Source organism: Halichoerus grypus, chromosome 6 (assembly GCF_964656455.1).
Source record: "Halichoerus grypus chromosome 6, mHalGry1.hap1.1, whole genome shotgun sequence".
Classification (NCBI taxonomy): Eukaryota; Metazoa; Chordata; class Mammalia; order Carnivora; family Phocidae; genus Halichoerus; species Halichoerus grypus.
Genome location: NC_135717.1, coordinates 41,584,068 through 41,605,481, shown reverse-complemented (window position 1 = coordinate 41,605,481; position 21,414 = coordinate 41,584,068). Strand labels below are relative to the sequence as shown.

Genomic DNA, 21,414 nt, shown 5'->3' with positions numbered 1-21,414 from the left:
ACTGCCGCTAAGCAGGACATTGATACTTCATAGATTTGCACTCTCAGACACAATGTGCAATGTTTTTAATATTTTTCTAAACAGCACATTTTAGCTGAGACATTCATATATTAGCAGTCTCATTTTAGGATGCCATGATCGCATTATAACTGAATGTTTGCAAACCTTTTGTTTACAGGAATCCTAGTAAATCTCATCTACGCCACACCATTCCCAGTGCAGAGAGAGGAGCTGGGCTATTAGAAAGCCCTTCAATATTTAACTTCACTGCAGACCGGCTAATTAATGGTGTTCGAAGCCCACAAACACGGCAGACAGGTCAGCCTAGAACACGGATACAGAATCCTCCAACCTACACCAAGAGGGAGGTTGGGTCTGGTCGAGTGGAGCAGAGCAGTGCGGAGTCGCCTCCTGGCTTAGGGAGAGGGAGGTGAGTCCTTCAGAGCTGCTGTCAGACAGCTACGACCTACCTGTCCTAATAAGTTATTAGTGTTTTCAAATTCCATCAATTTAGGCATGTTTTATAATTGTTATTTTCAAATACATCACAGACGAGGGCCCTAAGCTCTAAGCTCGTTAGGCCATCTTGGGCAAGACTGCTTATAGGTTTTCTGTAAAGTAAAGGAATCAGTCAAGATTACTTCTTTGAACTCCTTTCCAGCTTACACAGTACCAGTGTATTCAGTTGAAATAACAAAGGGATAAGTAAATTAAAACAAATATTATGGAATAGAATTAGCTTGTGGGCTGTTAGGCCACGGAAGCCTGTCCGGGGCATGCCTGTCTGAGGCATATGGCCTCAGGGCCTGCTGGGCCTTGGCCACTCTGTTGGTGTTCGTTGCTTCAGTGCCGGGCATGGTGCTGGCCCCCAGAAATCTAGAGCCCTGTGCACGCAGCCAGAAGCTGGTATCACTGGTTCCCGGGGCTTGGAAACCCTGCTGCCAGCCGGGGGGTAGTGGGAGTGGGCTGGCGAAGTCATGTCAGGGCTGAGGGAGGGCGTGAGAGCACACCAGCCTGCTTCTGGGTCTTTCCACTTCGATGATTAACCTGCTGTATTTTCATTAGCAGTGTTTAACAGTTCACCTGTTAGCTCATTGTCTGATTTTATATATCTCATCATTGCAACTGAATGGACATTCAAGTGTTTCTGTAACAAAAATTCTAAATGACCACTAGGAAAATTCTGTCAGTAAATGTTTTTCTTTTTTTTTTTTTTTTTTAAATCTAGACATTACTTTTAGTCTTTTACTATAAAATTTTTGTTTTGCTTATACTTCCTAAGGTTGGGATTTTGCAATCAAAAGTCAACTGTAACAGATTACAAAGTAAGAAAGACTATGTGTGCACATACATGTGTTCAATGAAAAACCTTCCAAGTGGGAAAAAATTCACAGTCTTTTGCTTTCCTCTTGTCTAGGAAGAATTCCTTTGGCTACCGGAAGAAACGGGAGGAGAAGCTGACAGTGAGTACATTCAGCCCTTGATACTATTATAAGACTTTTCAACCTAATTGTTACTAAACAAACGTGAGATTTAACTACATGAATGAAGGTTAAGACGTGTGGAGCTTTTCAGAAGAGGTTTTCTCTTAATGTGATGAGCATCAGGTGGTAACCAACGTGGCAGCCTGAAGAGAAGCTAGAGGCGATTCTGTAGAAGTGCTGGTTGCTGACGAGTCTCTGGGAGTGTCGACACCTGGTGTCTCCATGTGCACGCGCTGTGCGGTGGGCACAGCCGAGAACCTAGTGTGCACACACAGTGGTCTATGCACACTTTGAGGTGAATTCTCTCTATGTGGGTGACTGTGCAGTACAAGTGAAATTAACTGAACAGTAGGAATTAATTCATTGGTATTTTTTATTCAGAACGTTTAACTTGTATCCCCTATGTAGAAAACATTACTGCCAGGGCGCCTGGGTAGCTCAGATGGTTAAGCGTCTGCCTTCGGCTTAGGTCATGATCTCCAGGTCCTGGGACCGAGCCCCATGTCGGGCTCCAAGCTCAGCAGAAGTCTCCTTCTCCCTCTCCCTCTGCCTTTCCCCCTGCTTGTGCTCTCTGTCTCTCTTAAAAAAAAAAAAAAAAAAAGGTTGGAACAAACCCAAGAATAAGGAGTGGGCTCATGTGAGTGCTAAGTACCTGAGGCATGGCCACATTTGCTGGGGTTACGTAAAAGTTCCTCCTATGGATAATGCTTCTGCCGAGCTCTGGTGTGGGGATGGATCTGGTGTGTTTCCACACGAAGTATGCCCAGTTAGTAGCGTGTGTGGACGTGTGGGAGGAAGGATGTAGACATTGACACTTGGAGGACTAGAAAGACCTGGAGTAAATTCTTGGTCCAGCCCCCTGAGCCAGTGGGTATGTGCTCTCCCGTTAAAAAAGATCTATTTTCTCTGTCTTGAAAGTACGAATTATTAGTTACTAAAATACCCATAGTTCTACCTTGTTGGTCAGTTTAGTCTGGTTTTTGGTGAACCCTTTGGTAAGGTCATTTATATTGGTTGATTACAGTTGGAATTAATGAGTTCCTGTAACATTTGGACTAACAAGAGAGGTTGTCACTTAACTAGTTACCTTAAATGAATTATTCTCCTTGGTTACTAAATTACCTGTAGAGGTGACATTTCTTCCCATTGCCATCTCTGTTACATTTTGTGTTCCTGACTCACGTGGTCTTACCTTTGGCCACTTGGAAGGCCAGGCACATGATGCAGGTAAATTTCTTAAGGGGAGTGCATCTTTGGCTGCCTTGGGACATTCTGGTGACTTCTGGAACTTGGAGATGGATAATAGCGTGTGCTCACTTGGCCCAGCGAGGCTGTGGGACCAGGGCCAGTTCGTACCTCACCTCAAGCCATGCAAATCCTAAAAAATGTTAAACACTGCGTTCAAGATCAGAGCTCATATGTAGGCGCTGCCGTTCTGTAACTCCTGCATCTAGGCAGTTGCCTGCCTCTCTAATTCCTAAAAACTCAAGATTTAGTAAATTTTTGTGACGTTTGAATGCCTGGAAATGTGGTCTTCTGAAAACCTGGGTTCACCTCAGAAAAATGCGGATGTTTAAAGCCCCTGAGAACGACTTTGAGACGATAGGTCTGTGCATAACTTGGAGCCTTGCTGAGTTACCAAAGCATGGAGGGGCTGAGTGGAGTAAATGGGAGCTTACTTCTGAGGGCACGTCACTCCCGAAACTGAGCTGAACGTCAGGTACCTGCACCGTGATAAAGGTGAGAAACAGGCAGGGGTGCCAGAAAGACACAGTGGGATTGATATTTTTAACTTCCTATTGAGTTTTATTTATTTTTAAAAGTTTTCAATTCCAGTTAGTCAACACAGTGTAACATTAGTGTACAGTGTAGTGATTCAGCGCTTCCGTATGTCACCAGTGCTCATCACAGCAAGTGCGCTCCTTCATACTGATCACCTGTTCACCCACCCCCCAGCCCCCTCCCCTCTGGTGACCAGCAGTGTGTTCTCTAGAGTGAAGAGTCTATTTCTTGGTTTCTCTCTCTCTCTCTTTTCCCCTTGCCATCTGTTTTGTTTCTTCAGTTCTACATATGAGTGAAATCATATGGTATTTGTCTTTCTCTGACTTATTTCACTTAGCGTAATACTCTCTAGCTCCATCCATGTAATGACAAGATTTCATTCTTTTTGATGGCTGAGTAATATTCCGTTGTACATATATACCGTATCTTCTTTATCTGTTTATCAGTTGATGGATAGCTGGGCTGATTTCATAGTTTTGCTATTGTAAATAAACATTGGGGTGCATGTATCCCTTTGAATTAGTGTTCTTGTATGCTTTGGGTAAATACCCAGTAGTTTGATTGCTGGATCACAGGGTACTTCTATTTTTAACTTCTTGAGGAACCTCCATACTGTTTTCCAGAGTGGCTGCACCAGTTTGCATTCCCACCAACAGTGCATGAGGGTTCCCCTTTCTCCAGATCCTCTCTCCAACATTTGTTGTTTCCTGTCTTGTTAACTTTAGTCATTCTGACAGGTGTGATGTTTTATCTCATTGTGGTTTTAATTTGCATTTCCTTGATGATGGGTGATGTTGAGCATCTTTTCATGTGTCTGTTCGCTCTCCAGATATCTTTGGAGAAATGTCTGTTCACATTTTCTGCCTATTTTTTAATAGGACTATTCATTTGTGGGGTGTTGGGTTTTATAACTTCTTTATGTATTTTGAATACTAACCCTTTATTAGATACATCATTTGCATATATCTTCTCCCGTTCCAAAAGTTGCCTTTTAGTTTTGTTGATTGTTTCCTTTGCTGTGCAGAACCTTTTTGTCTTGATGAAGTCCCAGTAGTTCATTTTTGCTTTTGTTTCCCTTGCTTTTGAGGACATACCAAGAAAGAAGTTGCTACTGCCACTGTCAGAGAAATTACTGCCTGTGTTCTCTTTAGGATTTTTATGGTTTCAGGTGTCACATTTAGGTCTCTGATCCATTTTGAATTTATTTTTGTATATGGTGTAAGAAAGTGGTCTAGTTTCATTCTTATGCATGTGGCTGTCCAGTTTTCCCAACATCATTTGTTGAAGAGACTATCTTTTTTCCATTGGATATTCTTTCCTGCTTTGTCGAAGATGAGTTGACCATAGAGTTGAAGGTCCATTTCTGGGTTCTCTACTCTGTTCCACTGATTTATGTGTCTGTTTCTGTGCCAGTACCACACTATCTTGATTACAGCTTCGTAATAAGAGCTTGAAGTCTGGAATTGTTATGCTTCCAGCTTTTTTTTCTTTCTCAAGACTGCTCTGCCTATTCAGGGTCTTTTGTGGTTCCATACAAATTTTAGGATTGTTTGTTCTAGCTCTGTGAAAAATTCTGTGGGTATTTTGATAGGGATTGCATTAAATGTGTAGATTGCTTTGGGTCATATAGACATTTTCACAATATTTGTTCTTCCAATCATGAACATGGAATGCCTTTTCATTTCTTTGTGTCATCTTCAATTTCTTTCATCAGTGTTTTATAGTTTTCAGAGTGTACAGGTCTTTCACCTGTTTGGTCAGGCTTATTCCTAGGTATCTTAACTGTTTTTGGTGCAGTTATAAATGGAATTGATTCCTTAATTTCTCTTTCTGCCGCTTCATTATTGGTGTATAGATATGCAAAAGATTTTTCTATACATTGATTTTGTAACCTGTGACTTTACTGAATTCGTGTATCAGTTCTAGCAGTTTTTTGGTAGAATCTTTCCAGTTTTCCATATAAGCTATCATGTCGTCTGCAAATAGTGGAAGTGTTGACTTCTTCCTTGCCGATTTGGATGACATTTATTTCTTTCTGTTGTCTGATTGCTGAGGCCAGGACTTCCAGTGCTATATTAAGTAACACTGGTGAGAGCAGACATCCCTGTCGTGTTCCTGACCATACAGGAAAAGCTCTCATTTTTTCCCCATTGAAGATGCTGTGGGTTTTTCATAGATGGCCTTTATTATATATTGAGGTATGTTCCCTCTATACCTGCTTTGTTGAGGGTTTTTATCATGAATGGGTATTGTGCTTTGTCTGCATCTACTGAAATGGTCATGGTTTTTATCCTTTTTTTTATTAATGTGGTAAATCATGTTGATTGATTTGTGAATATTGAACCACACTTGCAGTCCAGGAATAAATCCCACTTGATTGTAGTGAATGATTTTTTTTTTTTTAATGTATTATTGGATTTGGTTTGCTAGTATTTTATTGAGAATTTTTGCATCCGTGTTCATCAGGGCTATTGGCCTGAAGTTCTCTTTTTTAAGTGGAGTCTTTATCTGATTTTGGAATTAGGATAATGCTGGTAGAATTCCCCTGGGAAGCCATTAGGCCCTGGACTTTTGTTTGTTGGGAGTTTTTGATTACTGATTCAGTTTCTTTGCTGGTTATCGGTCTGTTCAAATTTTCTATTTCTCTCTGTTTCAGTTTGGGTGGATTATATGTTTCTAGGAATTTATCTATTTCTTCCAAGTTGTCCATTTTTTTGGCATATAGTTTTTTATGATATCCTCTTATTGTTTGTATTTCTGTGGTGTTGGTCGTTATTTCTCCTCTCTCATTTGTGATTTTATTTATTTAGGGTCCTTTCTCTTTTCTTTTTGATAGGTCTGGCTAGGGGTTTATCAATTTTATTAGTTTTTTCAAAGAACCAGCTCCTGATTTCATTGATCTCTTGTTTTCTTTAGTTTCTATATCACTTATTTCTGCTCTATCTTTATTATTTTCTTCCTTCTGCTGGCTTTAGGCTTTGTTTTTCTTTTTCTAGCTCTTTTAGGTGTAAGATTAGGTTGTCTATTTGAGATTTTTCTTGCTTCTTGAGGTAGGCCTGTATTGCTCTATACTTTGTTCTTAGAACAGCTTGTGCTGCATCCCAGAGGTTTTGGAGCATTGTGTTTTCATCTTCATTTGTTTCAATGTGTTTATTTCTTATTTGATTTCCTGGTTGACCCGTTCATTCATTGTTTAGTAGGATGTTGTTTAACCTCCATGTATTTGTGGTCTTTCCAGATTTTTTCTTGTGGTTGACTTTAAATTTCATAGCCTTGTGGTCTGAAAATATGCATGGTATGATCTCAGTCTTTTTGTACTTGTTGAGGCCTGCTTTGTGACCTAATATGTGATCTATTCTAGAGAATATCCCATGTGCACTTGAAAAGAATGTGTATTCTGCTGTGTTAGAAATGTTCTGAATATATCTGTTAAGTCCTTCTGCTCCATTGTATCATTCAAAGCCATTGTTTCCTTGTTGATTTGCTGATTAGATGATCTGTCCATTGCTGTGAGTGGGGTGTGAAAGTCCCCTACTATTATTATGTGTTATCACCAGTATGTTTATGTTTGTTATTAATTGGTTTATATATTTGGGTGCTCCCATGTTGGGTGCATAAATACAATTTTTAGATCTTGTTGGATTGTCCCTTTTACTATGATATAATGCCCTTTTTGATCTCTTGTTAGAGTCTTTGGTTTAAAATCTAGATTGTCTGTTATAAGGATTGCTACTCTGGCTTTCTTTGATATCCATTTGCTTGATAAATGGTTCTCCACCCCCTCACTTTCAATCTGGAGGTGTCTTTGGGTCTAAAATGAGTCTCTCGTAGGCAGCACATACATGGATCTTGCTTTTTTTAAATCTGTTTTTATGCCCCTTGTCTTTTGATTGGAGCATTTAATCCATTTACGTTCAGAGTGATTGTTGATAGGTATATATTTAGTGCCATTTTATTACTTGTTTTGTTGTTTCTGGAGATTTTCTCTGATCTTTTCCTGTCTTTGTCATTTTTGGTCCATCTCTTTTCCCCTCAAAGAGTCCCCTTAATATTTCTTGCAGGGCTGGTATAGTGGTCATGAACTTCTTTAGGTTTTGTTGGTCTGGGAAACCCTTTGTCTCTCCTATCCTGAATGATAGATAGCCTTGCTGGATATAGTGTTCTTAGATGCAGATTTTTCCCATTCAGCACACTGAATATGTCATTCCACTCTCTTCTGCCTTGCCAGGTTTCTGTTGAGAAATCTCCAGCTAAAATCTTACGGGTCTTCCTTTGTAAGTTAATGACTTCTTTTGTCTTGGTGCTTTTAAGACTTTTTCTTTATCACTGTATTTTGCAGATTTAATTACAGTATGTCTTGGGGTTGTCCTGCTTTTGTTGATTTTGATGGGAGTTCTTTTTGCCTCCTGGATCCCAGATTAGGGAAGTTTTCAGTTGTCACTTCCTCAAATAAACTTTCTGCCCCCTTTTCTCTCTTCTTCTGGGACTCGTGTGATAAGAATGTTGTTATGTTTGATAGAGTCACTGAGTTCCCTGAGTCTATTCTCATGTTCCATAATCCTTTCTTTTGTTCAGCTTCATTAGTTTCCATTACTTCATCTTCTAGGTCACTAATTTGTTTCTCTGTTTCTTCCAGCCTGAGGTTCATTGCATCAAGCCTGTTTCCAATTTTGTTTATTGTGCTCATCATCTCTGATGGATTGTTTTTGTTTTTGCTCTTTTATCTCTGTGGTAAGGGTCTCTCTGATGTCTTCTTTTCTCAAGCTCAGTGAGTATCCTTATCATTATTTTAAGTTCTCTATCAAGCATATTATATCTGTTTCGCTTAGATCTCTGGCTGTGGTCTTACGTTGTTCTGTGGTTTGGGATGAATTCCCCCAAGAGACAGTGGGATTTTTGTCAGCGTGGGTCCCTTTTCACTCTTTAACCTGCTGTCTCTTGAGTTCTAACAGATTTTCTCCAGATTCTACCTCTGTAGGGAATCATCTTCCTGTTGGTATAAGTTGCTGGGCAATGTTGGTCCTTTGCAGCTACGTGAGCCCCATGAAAGCATTGTTTACAGTCAGAGTAGCCTACCTTCCACCCAGATAACTATCCCCCTTCTGTTCCTTATCTTCTCCAAGGAACTGGATATTCACAGTATGACTCTAGCTTGTTAAAGCAAGTTGCTCTGTTAATTTTTTAATCAAAATACATCATTGCCTTTCTTCTGGGATCTTGGGTTTATAAATTACTCTTGGATATTATTATGAAGAAACCAAACTCAAGGAACCTGATAAAAATCTGTCATGAAATAACCATGTTTTTACATAGTGATTTTAAAATATAAAGTGAATAAATTAGGTTTCAGATAACTGAAGTCCCTTCCCCCTTCTTAAACTATTTTTTAATGGAAATCTTTGTAAAATTTCTTACATAAGTTTCAGGGAGTTCAGAGTGGCATTTTTTTATTTCACTATCTCCTTTATAAGTTGGATGGCAGGCTCTCTGGTAATAACACAATTCTTGTCTGGAGAGGAGTATGGTCAGCGGCTATACTCAGGCTGTTGTGATGTTCGACCGGTGGGGTTGAGTTTGCCTCCCTCGCTTGTCCATCCAATGCCTCTGTGCTGTGCTCAGCCGCATGCCTGTTTACCCCTGGTTTGTGTTGGCCGACTGTGGACTGGGAACCGGACGGTCTTGGCATCGCAGAGAGGTAGCTCCATACAGCCGGTGGCAGCCTCAAGAGGGTTCGGCTTTATAACTGTGCTCCTGATGGTTACAGTTGCCTAATAAATGACCTTTGTTTAAATGACGAAGTGTTGCGGTCGTTGGGAGACCTCTCTGTATTCAGACAGAGACGGAGATCAGAAGCTGGAACGGATTGTTTGCCTTACTCTTCTGCTGTGTCTTAGTATCGGACGGTCTATGCTTCTGCAACATGACAGTGTTGTTCTCTTTCAGAGGAGTCAAACTCAGTCTCCAACGCCACCAAAGCCCCCGTCCCCGAGCTTCGAATTAGGACTGTCCAACTTCCCTCCGTTGCCTGGGGCAGCAGGCCACCTGAAGACAGAGGACCTCTTTGAAAACAGGCTGTCTAGCTTGTTAATAGGGTCCTCAAAAGAAAGGGTAAGACACATACCGCGAATGTTTGCCTAGTGCCAAGTTTGCACCAGGCTCTCTGCCACACTCTTCATACAGGCAGTCTTCTTATGTGGAAGAGTTTCAGAGAGGGTGAGTGATGCAGAGGCCACGTGGATTTGGAGTGGTAGGGTCAGACTTGAACCTAGGACTAGACCTTCTCTGTTAATTCCCTTACTGTCTGCCAAGGTCAGGGGTGGAAACTGGCATCGTGTGCCATACAGATGCTCTCTGTCACCCCGAGGCTCAGATGGCACTTTTATTGTTGTTATTCAGGACCTGCCTTTATTTTACAAGTCTGCAAAATAAAACAGAAATCTGAGTTACAACAGAAGTGATGAGAATTTTTAGTGATCTATGCCACAACAAGGAGCCCGGAAACACCCTAATGTAATACAGGGCTCAGGGAGGGATTTATAAAGCGCCACGTCCAGTCCTCGTCCTGCTGCTGCATGCTCCCTGCTCCTGTTGTTAACCTTTGCGCTGGGGTAGACTGCAGGACTGTACATTACAGTAACAATCACATACTACGTACATTTGGCACATCTTGTGCATTATTTTAAGTCTTAAACTTTCAGACAGTAGTCTCTGGGCTACAGCTGCCTCTCTCCAGTGATGTTAGAGTCAGTGCGGTTGAGGGGCCTTGACTTCCAGTGACCCCCTGGCCTTACTCCCCTTGGTGTCAGGCACAGGGGGCGAACAGGCTAGCCTCCACCCCGCTCCAAAAGCAGCAACTACTATTTTTTACATTTCGAGTCTCCATGAATGCTTGCTTAACAAGTCTGAGCTGGATTCCACAGCCCGGGGAGTCATAGCTTCTCAGTGGGCCCCCTGCAACAGCTTTTTCTGTTGCCTTGGCGCTTGAGTGTGGGAGCTGCTGGGGGGGGGGGGGTGCTTGGCAGCTCGTCCCCAGAAGGGAGCTGGGTCACGCTGGCTGCTGTCTGCACTCCGGCACAGCAAGACAAGACCATACCCTGGAGTAAATGAACCTTTACAGAAAGGAGGCATTTTCCACTCGCACCTTCCCACCAGCCTGGCTTCCTTCAGCTGAGCATGGACTTGTGAAGAGTCTGGTTCTGTGGCAGGGCCACAGCGCCAGGGGCAGAGGGCATAGACGGTGCCGTCCCGCCCGCTTTGCTCCCTCTAGATGTTCTCAGTTCAGTCTGCAGCTGAACCTTTGACCTGCTCTGAAAGTAGAATTGTAAGAAAGCGTTCTTTGTGCGCATGCTGACTTCCAGTGACGTGTTCGTCACCTGGCACGAGGAAGACTGCCCTGGTGAACTGCCGCTGTGTGGGGGGCGCTGTCTGGAGTAAGAGCAGCTGGTGGTACTCACGTCTTTGTCCCATGACCGAGGACAGATTTAATGTCCATGTTCCAAGCTTCCATCTCCTCGGCTGTTAAACTGGGAATAATTACACCTGCTTCCAGGGCTGGGAACTGCCAACACCTGCCACCCACCTTGAAGCACCCACATTTATGTCTGTGTGGAAGTGTCGATCTTTTTGATTTTAGTTACAAGAAGGAGCCACACGGAATTAGACTGGGAATTCCACATTTAACAAATTTGAGGGTTCATCATATGCCAGGCTGTGCTAGGCATTGGGGTGTCAGGAATAAGATGCCTTTGATATTTATTCTGTGGAGAAAACAAGCTTGTGGACAACGAAAGTGGAGGCCCAGAGGGGGGCCCGAGTCGCACAAGGGGTGAGGTGTTTGCGGGCAGTGGGGGAGCGTCCTGGAGGACAGGCAGGGCTCTGTTTCCTCTCACTGCTGGTTGCTCCCCTTGGTAGAGGCCATGCTTCCAGCCCCAGCAGAGTGACCCCGGTGCCCCCAGGAGGAAGGCGGGAAGCCTCTTTGTCGTTCAGACTGGGACCTTTGTTGGTGTGTCTAAGGTCATTAGGACAGAAATCTGAGGACTGTGTCTCTCCCTGCATTGAACTGTCCTTCCCCTGGTTTTCAGAGCCTAAACGCGGATGTAAGCACGAACACGCTCCCCGCGGTGAGCCCCAGAGAGCCCTTGGTGCCGGCTCCCAGTGCTGTGTCCGCAGCCTATGGGCGCTCTCCCTCCCCGGCCTGTCTGCCCGAGTAAGTACCGCCTTCTGCCGAGCCTCCGTGTTGTCGGACTGCCCTTGCTTGTCGTGAGTGGGAGATTCAGACCTTGGGTGGCATTTTTACAGGGATCCCAAGGTGGTGGAGAAGCAGAGAGAAGCCTCGAGTGTGGACAGACTTCCTTCTGCCCTAACTACAACGGCGAGTAAATCAGTGCAGGTGAACGGCGCTGCCACGGTACGTGTCCTGGCCGCTCTTCCCGCCCCGGGGAGGAGGGGCATGGTGTTCCTTTTCTGTGTCAGCTTATTTTCAGTGAAGTCTGGTTTGCTGGGTTTTTTACGTGTGTAGGTGCTGTGCTTTCCTCACCGAGTACCTTGAGTATTGGCTGCTGACTTCCCACTGAGTGTCCTGGTTATTTCTCATTGCCGCCACCCTGGGGGCTTCTTATTTCACTGTTGGCTGAGCCAAGTTGTCTTTTGAAGTCTCAAGACTGCAGCCCCGTGTTCTGCATGGATTCCGATCACTTGTCCCAGTGGACATCGGGAAGAAGCCACGCCACCCCTCCCCACCTGCTCCCACCCGGGCGGCTCCGTCCTGGCTGCAGGCCCCCCTCCACCTCCTCTGCCTGCCTCCTTCCCCCTTGGTGCAGCCAACCTGGTTTATTCTGATTCAGTGAACTTTTGTCGTTTAGATTTGGGAATTAAATCCTATCTATAAGGTTGCATCTTTAAAGGAAACGTTTTTTATAGATTAGTTACTTTTAAGTTAGTATTGGCTTATGGAGGTGAAATAGTTTTAAGTTTCTCTTCTGTTATTTAGCCTTCAAGCTTCCACTTACCTGAAAAATTAACTTTTTAAAAAAAGTTTTTAACTGTCTTCACCTTTCCTGAATCTACACCACCAGCCTCTGGTGGTTTGAAATGGGCACAGACATTATTTGAAGCTTCTTGGTAAGTGATGGGCTGCATGGTTCAGGTGTTCCAGGAAGCCCATGCTGTGCGACGTGAGGGTGTTTGCAAGGACGTGTGGGCGGAGGAGGTAGATGCTGCTTCTGGCTCTTTCCAGGGGCACCTTTTCTCACACCTTTTTTTAGGGCTTCCATGTGACTCTAGAGTGCAGAGGCTGGCACTGCATATCTCAGGACCTTTTCTGGTTTTATCCATTTTTATAAGATGTTCCTAGAGTGTCTTGGAGGGAGCCTTGTGCTGCAGGGGAAACAAAACTTGTTGAAATTTATGAACTTTTACAAGTGACAGCACTTTTGAGTGTGGAATTGAGCACCCGCTGAAAACATTGTTCACTTTTACCTGAAGTGAACTCATTTTCACACATTTGGAGATGTCCTTTTGTGCACGTAATCCCAGCATTGTGTCTGTTTCCCAGGAATTGCGAAAACCCAGCTATGCGGAGATTTGTCAGAGGACGAGTAGAGAGCCTCCGTCTTCCCCGTTGCAGCCCCCAAAAGAACAAAAGCCCAACGCTGTTGGTTGTGGGAAGGAAGAAAAGAAGCTCGCCGAGAGAGAGCCCCCTGCCCCCAAGTCCAACCCGGGACCACCCAAAGACCAGAGGAGGCCGCCAGGCCGCCGGCCCTCGCCCCCGGCCGCCGGGAAGCGTCCACACAGAGAACAGAGCACCCCTCCCAAGTCCCCTCAGTGAGCGCCGAGGTCTGGGAGGGCTGTGAGGAGCTGGGGTCGCCACAACTAAGCACTGTCCCACTCGGGGCCAAGAATGAGCCGCTGGTTAGGGGCTTGCAGCGTAGACAAGGCCGGTGAGGTGCCTGCAAGTGGTTTTTCTTCCATGAGTCGGATTTTCCCCCTCTTGAAAAAAATCTATTTTTCAGGATTTAATTAATATAAACCTTATTTTAGGTTGGTGCTTAACTGGAGGTGATGCATAAGTCTGATTTTTTTCAGGATAGAAAATGCATTTATCCTAACAAATTGATATTTTTATTAAGCCTCCATGTGGCTATGAATGCAAGCTATATATAGTGAGTTTTTCTAAATTAAGCGGAACTATGCTACTTCATTTTTTAAAATAACTGGTTAGCAAGTGCATTCCTTTGAGATGTCCAGACCGATGGGTGGGCTGAAGACCGCTGGGATCGAGGTTGGAGGCGACTCGGTCAGTGTGGCCTGGAGAAGAGAGGGGTCAGGTCACGCCCTCGCTGGCTTGGGAGTTGTACTTCATTCAGAATCTTAGCAAGTGACGCTAGTGGTTTTGTTTTTGTTTTTGTTTTTTAAAAAAATACAGCCCGTTTTTGACCTACTGGGCGAGATGCACCCCAGAGAGCCCTGAAACCTTGAGTTTTGATGTGCTGCAAGCAAGTAACCAGCCTCTCACTCCTGTCTCAAGTGATTGTTGTGTAAGACAGAGTCAAAGCACATTGTGAATAGAACTTAAATGAAAACATAAACCTGGTTGCCCACTCACGTGTCCCCACAAAAATGTACCCTGATGTTGTCTTGCTCCCGAGAGCTGGCGGGAGGGCATGGGAGCCCCTGTGGCCCCTGTGGCTCCCCCGCGTTAGCCGCTGCATGGGCGCCTTCCCGTGGCTCCGCATCGGCCCGCAGTGGAAGCGTTGCTTAAGTCGTGAGGGAGTGGAGTCTGCGGGGGGCTCGGTGGTGAGGCTGACAGTCCCTCCCAGACGAGGGTCTCACTGATCCCCTTCCGGAAGTGCTGCACTCCGAAGAACGCGCATGCACTAACGCTAGTGGTTCATAATAAAGTTAAATATAAATTATTTTGTTTTAAAATGCCTAAATTTTTTCTTGAAGTATTCTAAGCAGCAGACATTAAAACATTTCCTGCTAAATGTAACCATACAGTTTATTCCACAAAAGGTTATTTAACAAGACTGAGGGTTCTTTTTAAAAACATTATTTCCATCCAATATTTAAAGACTTGAATTTTATTTAAACTTGAAAATGACTTTGCCTTAACTTTTGTATAAGACAGCTTAGAGTTGGTGGAGACTGGCCCCTGGGTTGGCACGAGGGGTACAGAGCTGCTCAGTCTGGTGGGGCTGCCGCCGCGGGTGTCCCCAAGCTAGCGTTCTGTAACACAGGGCCTGGCAGTGGTGTCTGCAATACACCCTGAAGATCTTCAACAGTTGACCTTCTTCAGATTGTTCAGAAATCCTGTAAATGCAAATAGTCGATACTGTATTAAATATGTGCACTTGGGAGTGTGTGCTTTGCTTGTACAGTTGTAAATAATCAGAACATATTAAAAAGGTACCCTAAAGAGAAAAATCTGATAAAAATTATTGATATATTATAAATGTTGCTATTGAGCTGGATGTAGATAAACTAAATGTTGTGGTTTGAATATTATTTTAATTTGTTGAGGTGTTTTTCTTTTTCTCTGATGCTGGTGTGTTGGGCTGATTCTGTCTCTTTGCTGCTGCAGAAGGGAAATGGAAAGTCCTAGCAAAGCCTTCCGACGTTTTCATGCTCTTCTCACAAGTCTGTAAATATGTACTAATCATAGCTAATGTGAAAGCATAATGTAGGAAGCAGAAACTGGCAGGAGCTTCAGGAGAAAGCAAAAGATAATCTACTTAGAATCCTAACTGCCAGAGGAGAGCCGACCCTGGTGCGCTTGACCGTCTCCTTCAGAGAAGCCGCCAGGACTCACTATCTACGAGTACACAGTGCTAGTGTAAAAGGAACAGGGGGATTTCTTTTTTTGGAGGTGAGGGATTGCTGACTTAAAAAATGAGGAATTAGTTGACCTCTGACGCCCCATCTCATGAGTACTGTAAGAAGAGCTGGAAAGGCAAGCCCCAGGAAGTGCTTACTGTGGCAGTCTTTGCTGGAGGAGGGAGCGGATGCGGTCAGCCTTGGTCACCCGCCCCCACCCCCACCCCCCCGGGCCGCAAACCCTGTGTGGAGCTGACACACTGGTTTTCAGGAATGATAGATCCTTGCCCTGGTGGCAGGCTGTGTGCTAGAGCCAGCCGTAGCCGTCCACGGCCGGCTGGACGAAGGGGGTCACTCGTGACAGCAATGGGGCACAGCCGGGAGCGGGGGCGGCCAGTGCGCGGGAGGGGCGTGGCCTGGCGGTCCTGCAGCCTCCGTGCCGCTCGCCGCACTGCAACCCCTGTCCCTGCGGCCCACATCGGTTGCAGCCAGAGTTGCAACCTCGCTCTGGTGGGATTTTTATAGCACCCTTTTTAATTAAGCAATGATGATACGCCAAATAGCTATAAATGTCCCAAACCCCACCTTTCTGAGATCACGGTGAGATTTTCCCCTCACAGAAGAGAAGGGAGCCTGGGACGCGGCACGGAGACGGTGGCTCTGGCACGAGCAGCCACAGCTGGTGGGGGCTTTTGTCCAGTTGTAGAAACGGAAGTCTTTCCTTCCCCCAGCAGTAGCTCAGGTGTAGAATCAGAGATACAGCAATCACAAATGACATTTTAACTTGTAAAATTGTGTGAGGATACTTATAATTTGGAAATAGCGGGATGAGAATCTGGCCCCATTTCACCAGACATGAATTTCCAGTAGAGTAGTTGTTTTTAAGAGTTGGTGTCCTGATGTTCCTGGCCTGGCCCGCCTGTCCCAGCATCACTGATTGTCACTGGCGGTGGCAGAAGGTGCTTCCAGCGGCTCTGTTAGCCAGGATCACGCAGTTTACATTTCAAAGCCAGTTCAGTTTGTTACAGGGGCAGCGGGTGAGGAAGGCGCGTGTCTGTGCCCGCCACCAGCGAGCTGCGTTTGGGGGCTCGTGTGCTTCGTGGCCTGTCACCCTGGGTGCCGCAGACAATCCAAGTCAGAAGCAGAGCCAGCAGCCGCCAGTCCGCCGAGCGGGACGTGCTACGGAAGCTTTCTTGAGGGCCTTTGTTTTTGTTCTACTTCTTTTCATTAAGACTGGAATCAAGCTTACGTGTAAACTATTGATAATTTAAGTTTCCTTTTGTGTCATTCAGTGTAAAACTGTCTAATTTGAAAAAAATGTAGGTTATGGAAAATAAAGATTTAGGCACTGTTGCAGTTTTTCTTTTGATTTTTTTTTTTAATTAATTCCTTCAAGAATACATCTTTTTAAAAAATAATTCTTGTCTCTTCCTATCAGTGTACATGAGAATGGAATGTGGTTGCCTCCAACTGGTGTTTGGATTATCAAGGCTCTGAGCGTCTGCAGCGTGAGGGGCCCCCAGTCGGCATAGTGGTCTCAGGCATTCGGGGGAGCAGTGCATTGAATCCAGGATTTACCACGGAGCTAAATACCCTGATCTCGGGATCTTCCGTTGCTTGTGTTAAATGGCCTGTCTCTGTGCGATGTTCCCATAGAGTCACTTGATGATGGGTCCTTGTGGTTTTCAGATCAGACGTGAGCCTCAGAAACAAAGTAATTGACTCACCCCTAAATACTGGTGATGCCAGCGCCGCTCAAGGCTGCAGGTGGATGAACCGCTTAGTAGATTATTGATTTGGGGCACGGATGGTCTGCTTTGATGTCAATTGACTGATTTTCCTCGTCTGTGAACTGCCTGTTCATTTCCTTTCCCCTTTTTTTCACTGACGTGGTGTTCCTGATCTGTTTGGGCTACTAACTCTTTGTGTGTTATGTATGTTACAAATACTTCTCTTCAATCCCTACCAGTTGTCTTAACTTTTTTAGAGTATGTTTTATCTTACAGTTTTTGATGATCATGTAGTAAAATTTATCCTTCTCCTTTGTGGTTCTAGCGTCTTGGTCTTGTTTCTGAAGTATTTCCCTACTCTGTAGGCGTAAAGATAATCTGTATGTGTGCGTGCGCATGCGTGCGTGTGTGCGTGCAGTCCATCTGGAATTGTTGGCCTGGATGTGCGTGTGTGGTCTGGGTCACAGCCTAATTCTACGCTCGCCATACGGAGGGTCTCTGGTTTGTTATTTCTCCATGGTGGGTGATGCCACACTTGTTACTTGTGGAGTCCCCACAGATGCATGCATGTTGTCTAGGTGCTCCCTTCATTACTGTCTGTAGTTCTGTTTCTTTGCTGACCCCGTTGGCTTTCATCCAGCCATCATTCTGCGTTGCTAGGAACTTCTTTCATGGAACTCCTCACAGTTGTAATTCAGTGTGCTCTATGAAGGCAGGAAGTGAGCCCATCCCAATCGCCTTTGTATCCCCTGTTCTTAGGACACTGTCTGCAACATGGCAGGTGCTCAATAAATGTTTGTTAAATTGATGAAATATTTACTGAGTATGCTTTTTAGCACAGCACTGGCCTAGAAAATTTGGAAGAACTAGGGTCATGCTCTGCTGTTTCCGTGTAACCATTCAAAACTCACTGGCTTGATGTGACAATCACACATCAGGACTGGCTGATGAAGGCTTGGAGTGGCAGCTCTGCTGGCCCTCGGCCCCACTTGCTCACAGATGCACGTGTTCTGGGTGGGGGGACATAGACCTCTCCACTGCGTGCTGCTCGTCTGGGCTTGTTTTTTGATGGCCGTGGGAGGGTGCAAGAGCTGAACCCTGGCGTTTAAGCCTCCCTCCCCCCAAGAAGTTGAAATCATTGCATTCCACTATTTGGTATACCTCCATGTTTCGTTAACATTAAAATCCTGTGTTTTTCTGAGTCATGGACTAAAAGCAATGGTTGAAGAAGCACCACCAGCAGGTGGCCTCATATTGCCGGGTGTGATGAGCAGTGAGCCCCATCTGAGCCCAGGGGACTGACAGTCCTCTTAGATGGGCGTGTCTGGGATTCCCTGGGACACACTGTTCCTGGCCTGCCATGCGGAGGCGGGCCGGAGGTAGGGCGGGAAATCAGAACAACGGATGACTTGCACCAGCACCTCCCCACTGGGGTTCTGCGTGTGTGTGGAACCAGAAACACCGTGGAGCACTACTAGCACAGGTGCCCACCAGACGCCTGGGCCCTGTGCTCCCCTGCTGGGAGGCTGGATGGTCGGGTGGCCCTGCTCTGAGCTGAAGCGGGCAAGTGAGCCGCCAGGTGAGGCGGGTCGGAGGCACCACTGGCGATTGCGTGTCCGCAAGATGTAGCTGCAGCCATCGGTGGGTGTCCCCGGCGTGGCAGGGGCCCCCACTGCCTGGGTTCACCCTCGCCCGGGTTTTCCTTTGAGCCACAGTGGCCCCTTGCCTCCCTGAAAGTCACGATTTGTTCATGAATGGTCGTGCGCCCGTGTGCTCTGTCCGTAGGCGCGTGGTGCTCGAGGGCCGCCAGAACTGAGAAGCAAGGCGGGTGGCTGTGGGGGCGGCTGGCCATCCTGCAGAGCACCTCCTCGCCCGGCCACAGCACAGAGGACGCGTGCGCAGGACGCACACGGGGCCCATACCAGCAGGCCCTTCTGAACCAGTCCAGCGGTGAGGCCCTGACGACTGTGATCACACAGTTTGGGAGGAGGAGCAGGCCGTGCCTGTCCTGGCCTCCCCGTGGCCTGCAGAGCATCTGACACAGAAAGGCTGAGTGGCCATGTCTGAGTGTGGGAAGGGACGGGAGAGACAGGACCAGGCAGGGGCCCATGTGTCAAGGCAGCAGTCCCTGGTCCACACACAGCCGTAGAATCAGCCCTTTTGTTTGAGTGACCGGGAGTGAATCCTTGCAGCCCCAACGGGCAGGAATGTGGGATGTTAGAGCTGGCCCCGGGCCTGCCCCCAGGGGAGCGCCCGCCCCAGGCCTCAAAGCAGGCGGCCAGCTCGGCTCCCTGCTGCGTCTGGCTCCCAGGGACCCTGGGCAGCCTCGAGGCAAAGGCCGCGTCCCAGCACGTCCGAGCACGTAGCCGTTGGAACTGGGAACAAGGCTACCTCTGAAAACCACACCAGGAGACCCTTCATCTTGGGACGAGTTTCCGAATGAGCTTGAGCCTAATTGGCAAAGTCAAACTGAGAAGATTTGCTGACTCTCCTACCATGAACTTGGGGTTCGGGGTGGGGGGTGGGGTGCTGACCCCCGTTGCTGGTAAGGATACAATACAGGAGGGTCGCCCGGCACACCAGCCGTTGTCGGGAACTAACGGTCAAGAGGTACTTTTGGTTAATAGGTCGAGTCCCGGGGGGAGAAGCCCCACAGAAACCCCGGGACCAGCGCTGGCTCAGGTGGGCAAACCCAAGCTCACCAGTCCTTGAGATTGATTTGGGTTTATTTTGCTCTTTTCCTAGTTTCTCAGGAATTTAAGATGACTGATTTATGATCTTTCCTGAGGTAAGCGTTCCATGCTATCAATTTCCCTGTCAGCTGAATCCCAGTTCTTTGTATTTTTAATTTTTTTTTGAGATTTCTTCTTTGACCCATGGACTGTGTAGAAGGGTGTTTTCCTTCCAGGTGTTGGGAGATTTTCCTGTTGTCCTCGTGTTACTGGTTTCTAGTGTGGCCCCATCGTGGTCAGAGAACAGGCCATATAATCCTGTCCTCTTAGGTGCGTCAGGGTGGGCTTTGTGACGCGGGTGGGCGCCCGCGGGTCGGGAGGCTGGAGATGGCGTGTGGCGCTCCAGGCCTGCGCTCTGCGCGGGGCTCGCTCCCGCGTCGCCGGCTGTCCCAGCGCACTTGCCGCATCCAGGGGCCCCACTCCGGCCCCCAGCCCCATTGGCGTTTGGCGGGGTATTGGGGCGCTCTGCTGGTGGGTGCCTGCACCTGTAGGAGCTTCCTCTTGATCCCCTCGCTCTGAGGTTTCACTTTATTGGACGTCATTAGACCCGTTCCCGCTCCTCGCTTCCGTCGTGCCGGTGAGGTGCACCTTCTCCGACCCTTTGTCTCAGCTCGCGGCCGCCCCTCCCATCCTTGCCTTCCAGGGGAGGGGGGGCGGTCATCATTTGCCGATTCCTTAAGGCCCAGGTCACGGGTGGTTTTAGAGACAAGTCAGCCACTATGTGCGACAGGCTTGGCGCCTGGTGCTCTGGCCACACCCGTGTGACAGGTGCAGGCGAGCGAGGAACCGGGGACAGAGGCCTGGTGGGGTGGTTTCGGGACAGCATGTGAGGTGGAGCCAGCTGCCCGAGGGAGCCTTCCGGAAGATGGTACCCAAACACGGGCAGAGCCGGGAGAGCACCACACAGCCTGGCAATGTCAGGGACCCAGGCTGGCGTTCTCCCGCACGCCCGCACCCGGCTGTGGGGGCCACGCACGTGTGCAGCAGGTGCAGGGAGTGCGTTAGACATGGGGGACAGCGCGGCCAGTGTGGACGAGCGACCGTCCAGCTGACTGGGGGGGGACACTGTGGACGAGCGACCGTCTGGCTGACCAGGGGTGGCCAGTGTGGATGAGCGACCGTCCGGCTGACGGGGGGCGGGCAGTGTGGACGAGCAACCGTCTGGCTGACTGGGGGCGGGCAGTGTGGATGAGCGACTGTCCGGCTGACTGGGGGTGTGGATGAGCGACCGTCCGGCTGACTGGGGGCGGGCAGTGTGGACGAGTGACCATCTGGCTGACCAGGGGCGGCCAGTGTGGATGAGCGACCGTCCAGCTGACCGGGGGCGGGCAGTGTGGATGAGCGACCGTCCGGCTGACTGGGGGTGTGGATGAGCGACCGTCCGGCTGACTGGGGGCGGGCAGCGTGGACGAGTGACCGTCTGGCTGACCGGGGGCGGGCAGTGTGGATGAGCGACTGTCCGGCTGACTGGGGGTGTGGATGAGCGACCGTCCGGCTGACTGGGGGCGGGCAGTGTGGATGAGCGACTGTCCGGCTGACTGGGGGTGTGGATGAGCGACCGTCCGGCTGACTGGGGGTGGGCAGTGTGGATGAGCGACCGTCCGGCTGACTGGGGGCGGGCAGTGTGGACGAGTGACCGTCTGGCTGACCAGGGGTGGCCAGTGTGGATGAGCGACCGTCTGGCTGACGGGGGGTGGGTAGTGTGGACGAGCGACCGTCTGGCTGACTGGGGGCGGGCAGTGTGGACGAGCAACCATCCAGCTTACTTCGGGGGGGACGGTGTGGACGAGGGACCAGCTGGGTATCTGAGAGGGATTGAGGGTGACCTGAAACCCCCCAGAGGTGAGGGCAGCTGGTCGGTAAGGACCACCT

General features: G+C 47.7%; 1 protein-coding gene across 4 annotated transcripts in view; it reads left to right on the top strand.

Moving 5' to 3' along the window:
* The window catches only part of LARP4B (La ribonucleoprotein 4B), an 86,313-nt gene extending 69,880 nt beyond the window's left edge, over positions 1-16,433 (top strand). For 2 of the 4 annotated variants that reach the window (XM_078075077.1, XM_078075078.1), the window contains 7 exons: positions 179-430; positions 1,418-1,463; positions 9,210-9,374; positions 11,348-11,472; positions 11,565-11,673; positions 12,820-13,088; positions 13,690-16,433. In XM_078075077.1, the coding sequence (XP_077931203.1) occupies positions 179-430; positions 1,418-1,463; positions 9,210-9,374; positions 11,348-11,472; positions 11,565-11,673; positions 12,820-13,088; positions 13,690-13,828 (1,105 nt within the window). In that variant the 3' untranslated portion in view covers positions 13,829-16,433. Of the gene's footprint in view, positions 1-178; positions 431-1,417; positions 1,464-9,209; positions 9,375-11,347; positions 11,473-11,564; positions 11,674-12,819 lie in introns of all 4 variants that reach the window. The other 2 variants (XM_036097394.2, XM_078075079.1) reach the window with 1 other exon arrangement.
* The last annotated feature ends 4,981 nt before the right edge of the window (positions 16,434-21,414 follow it).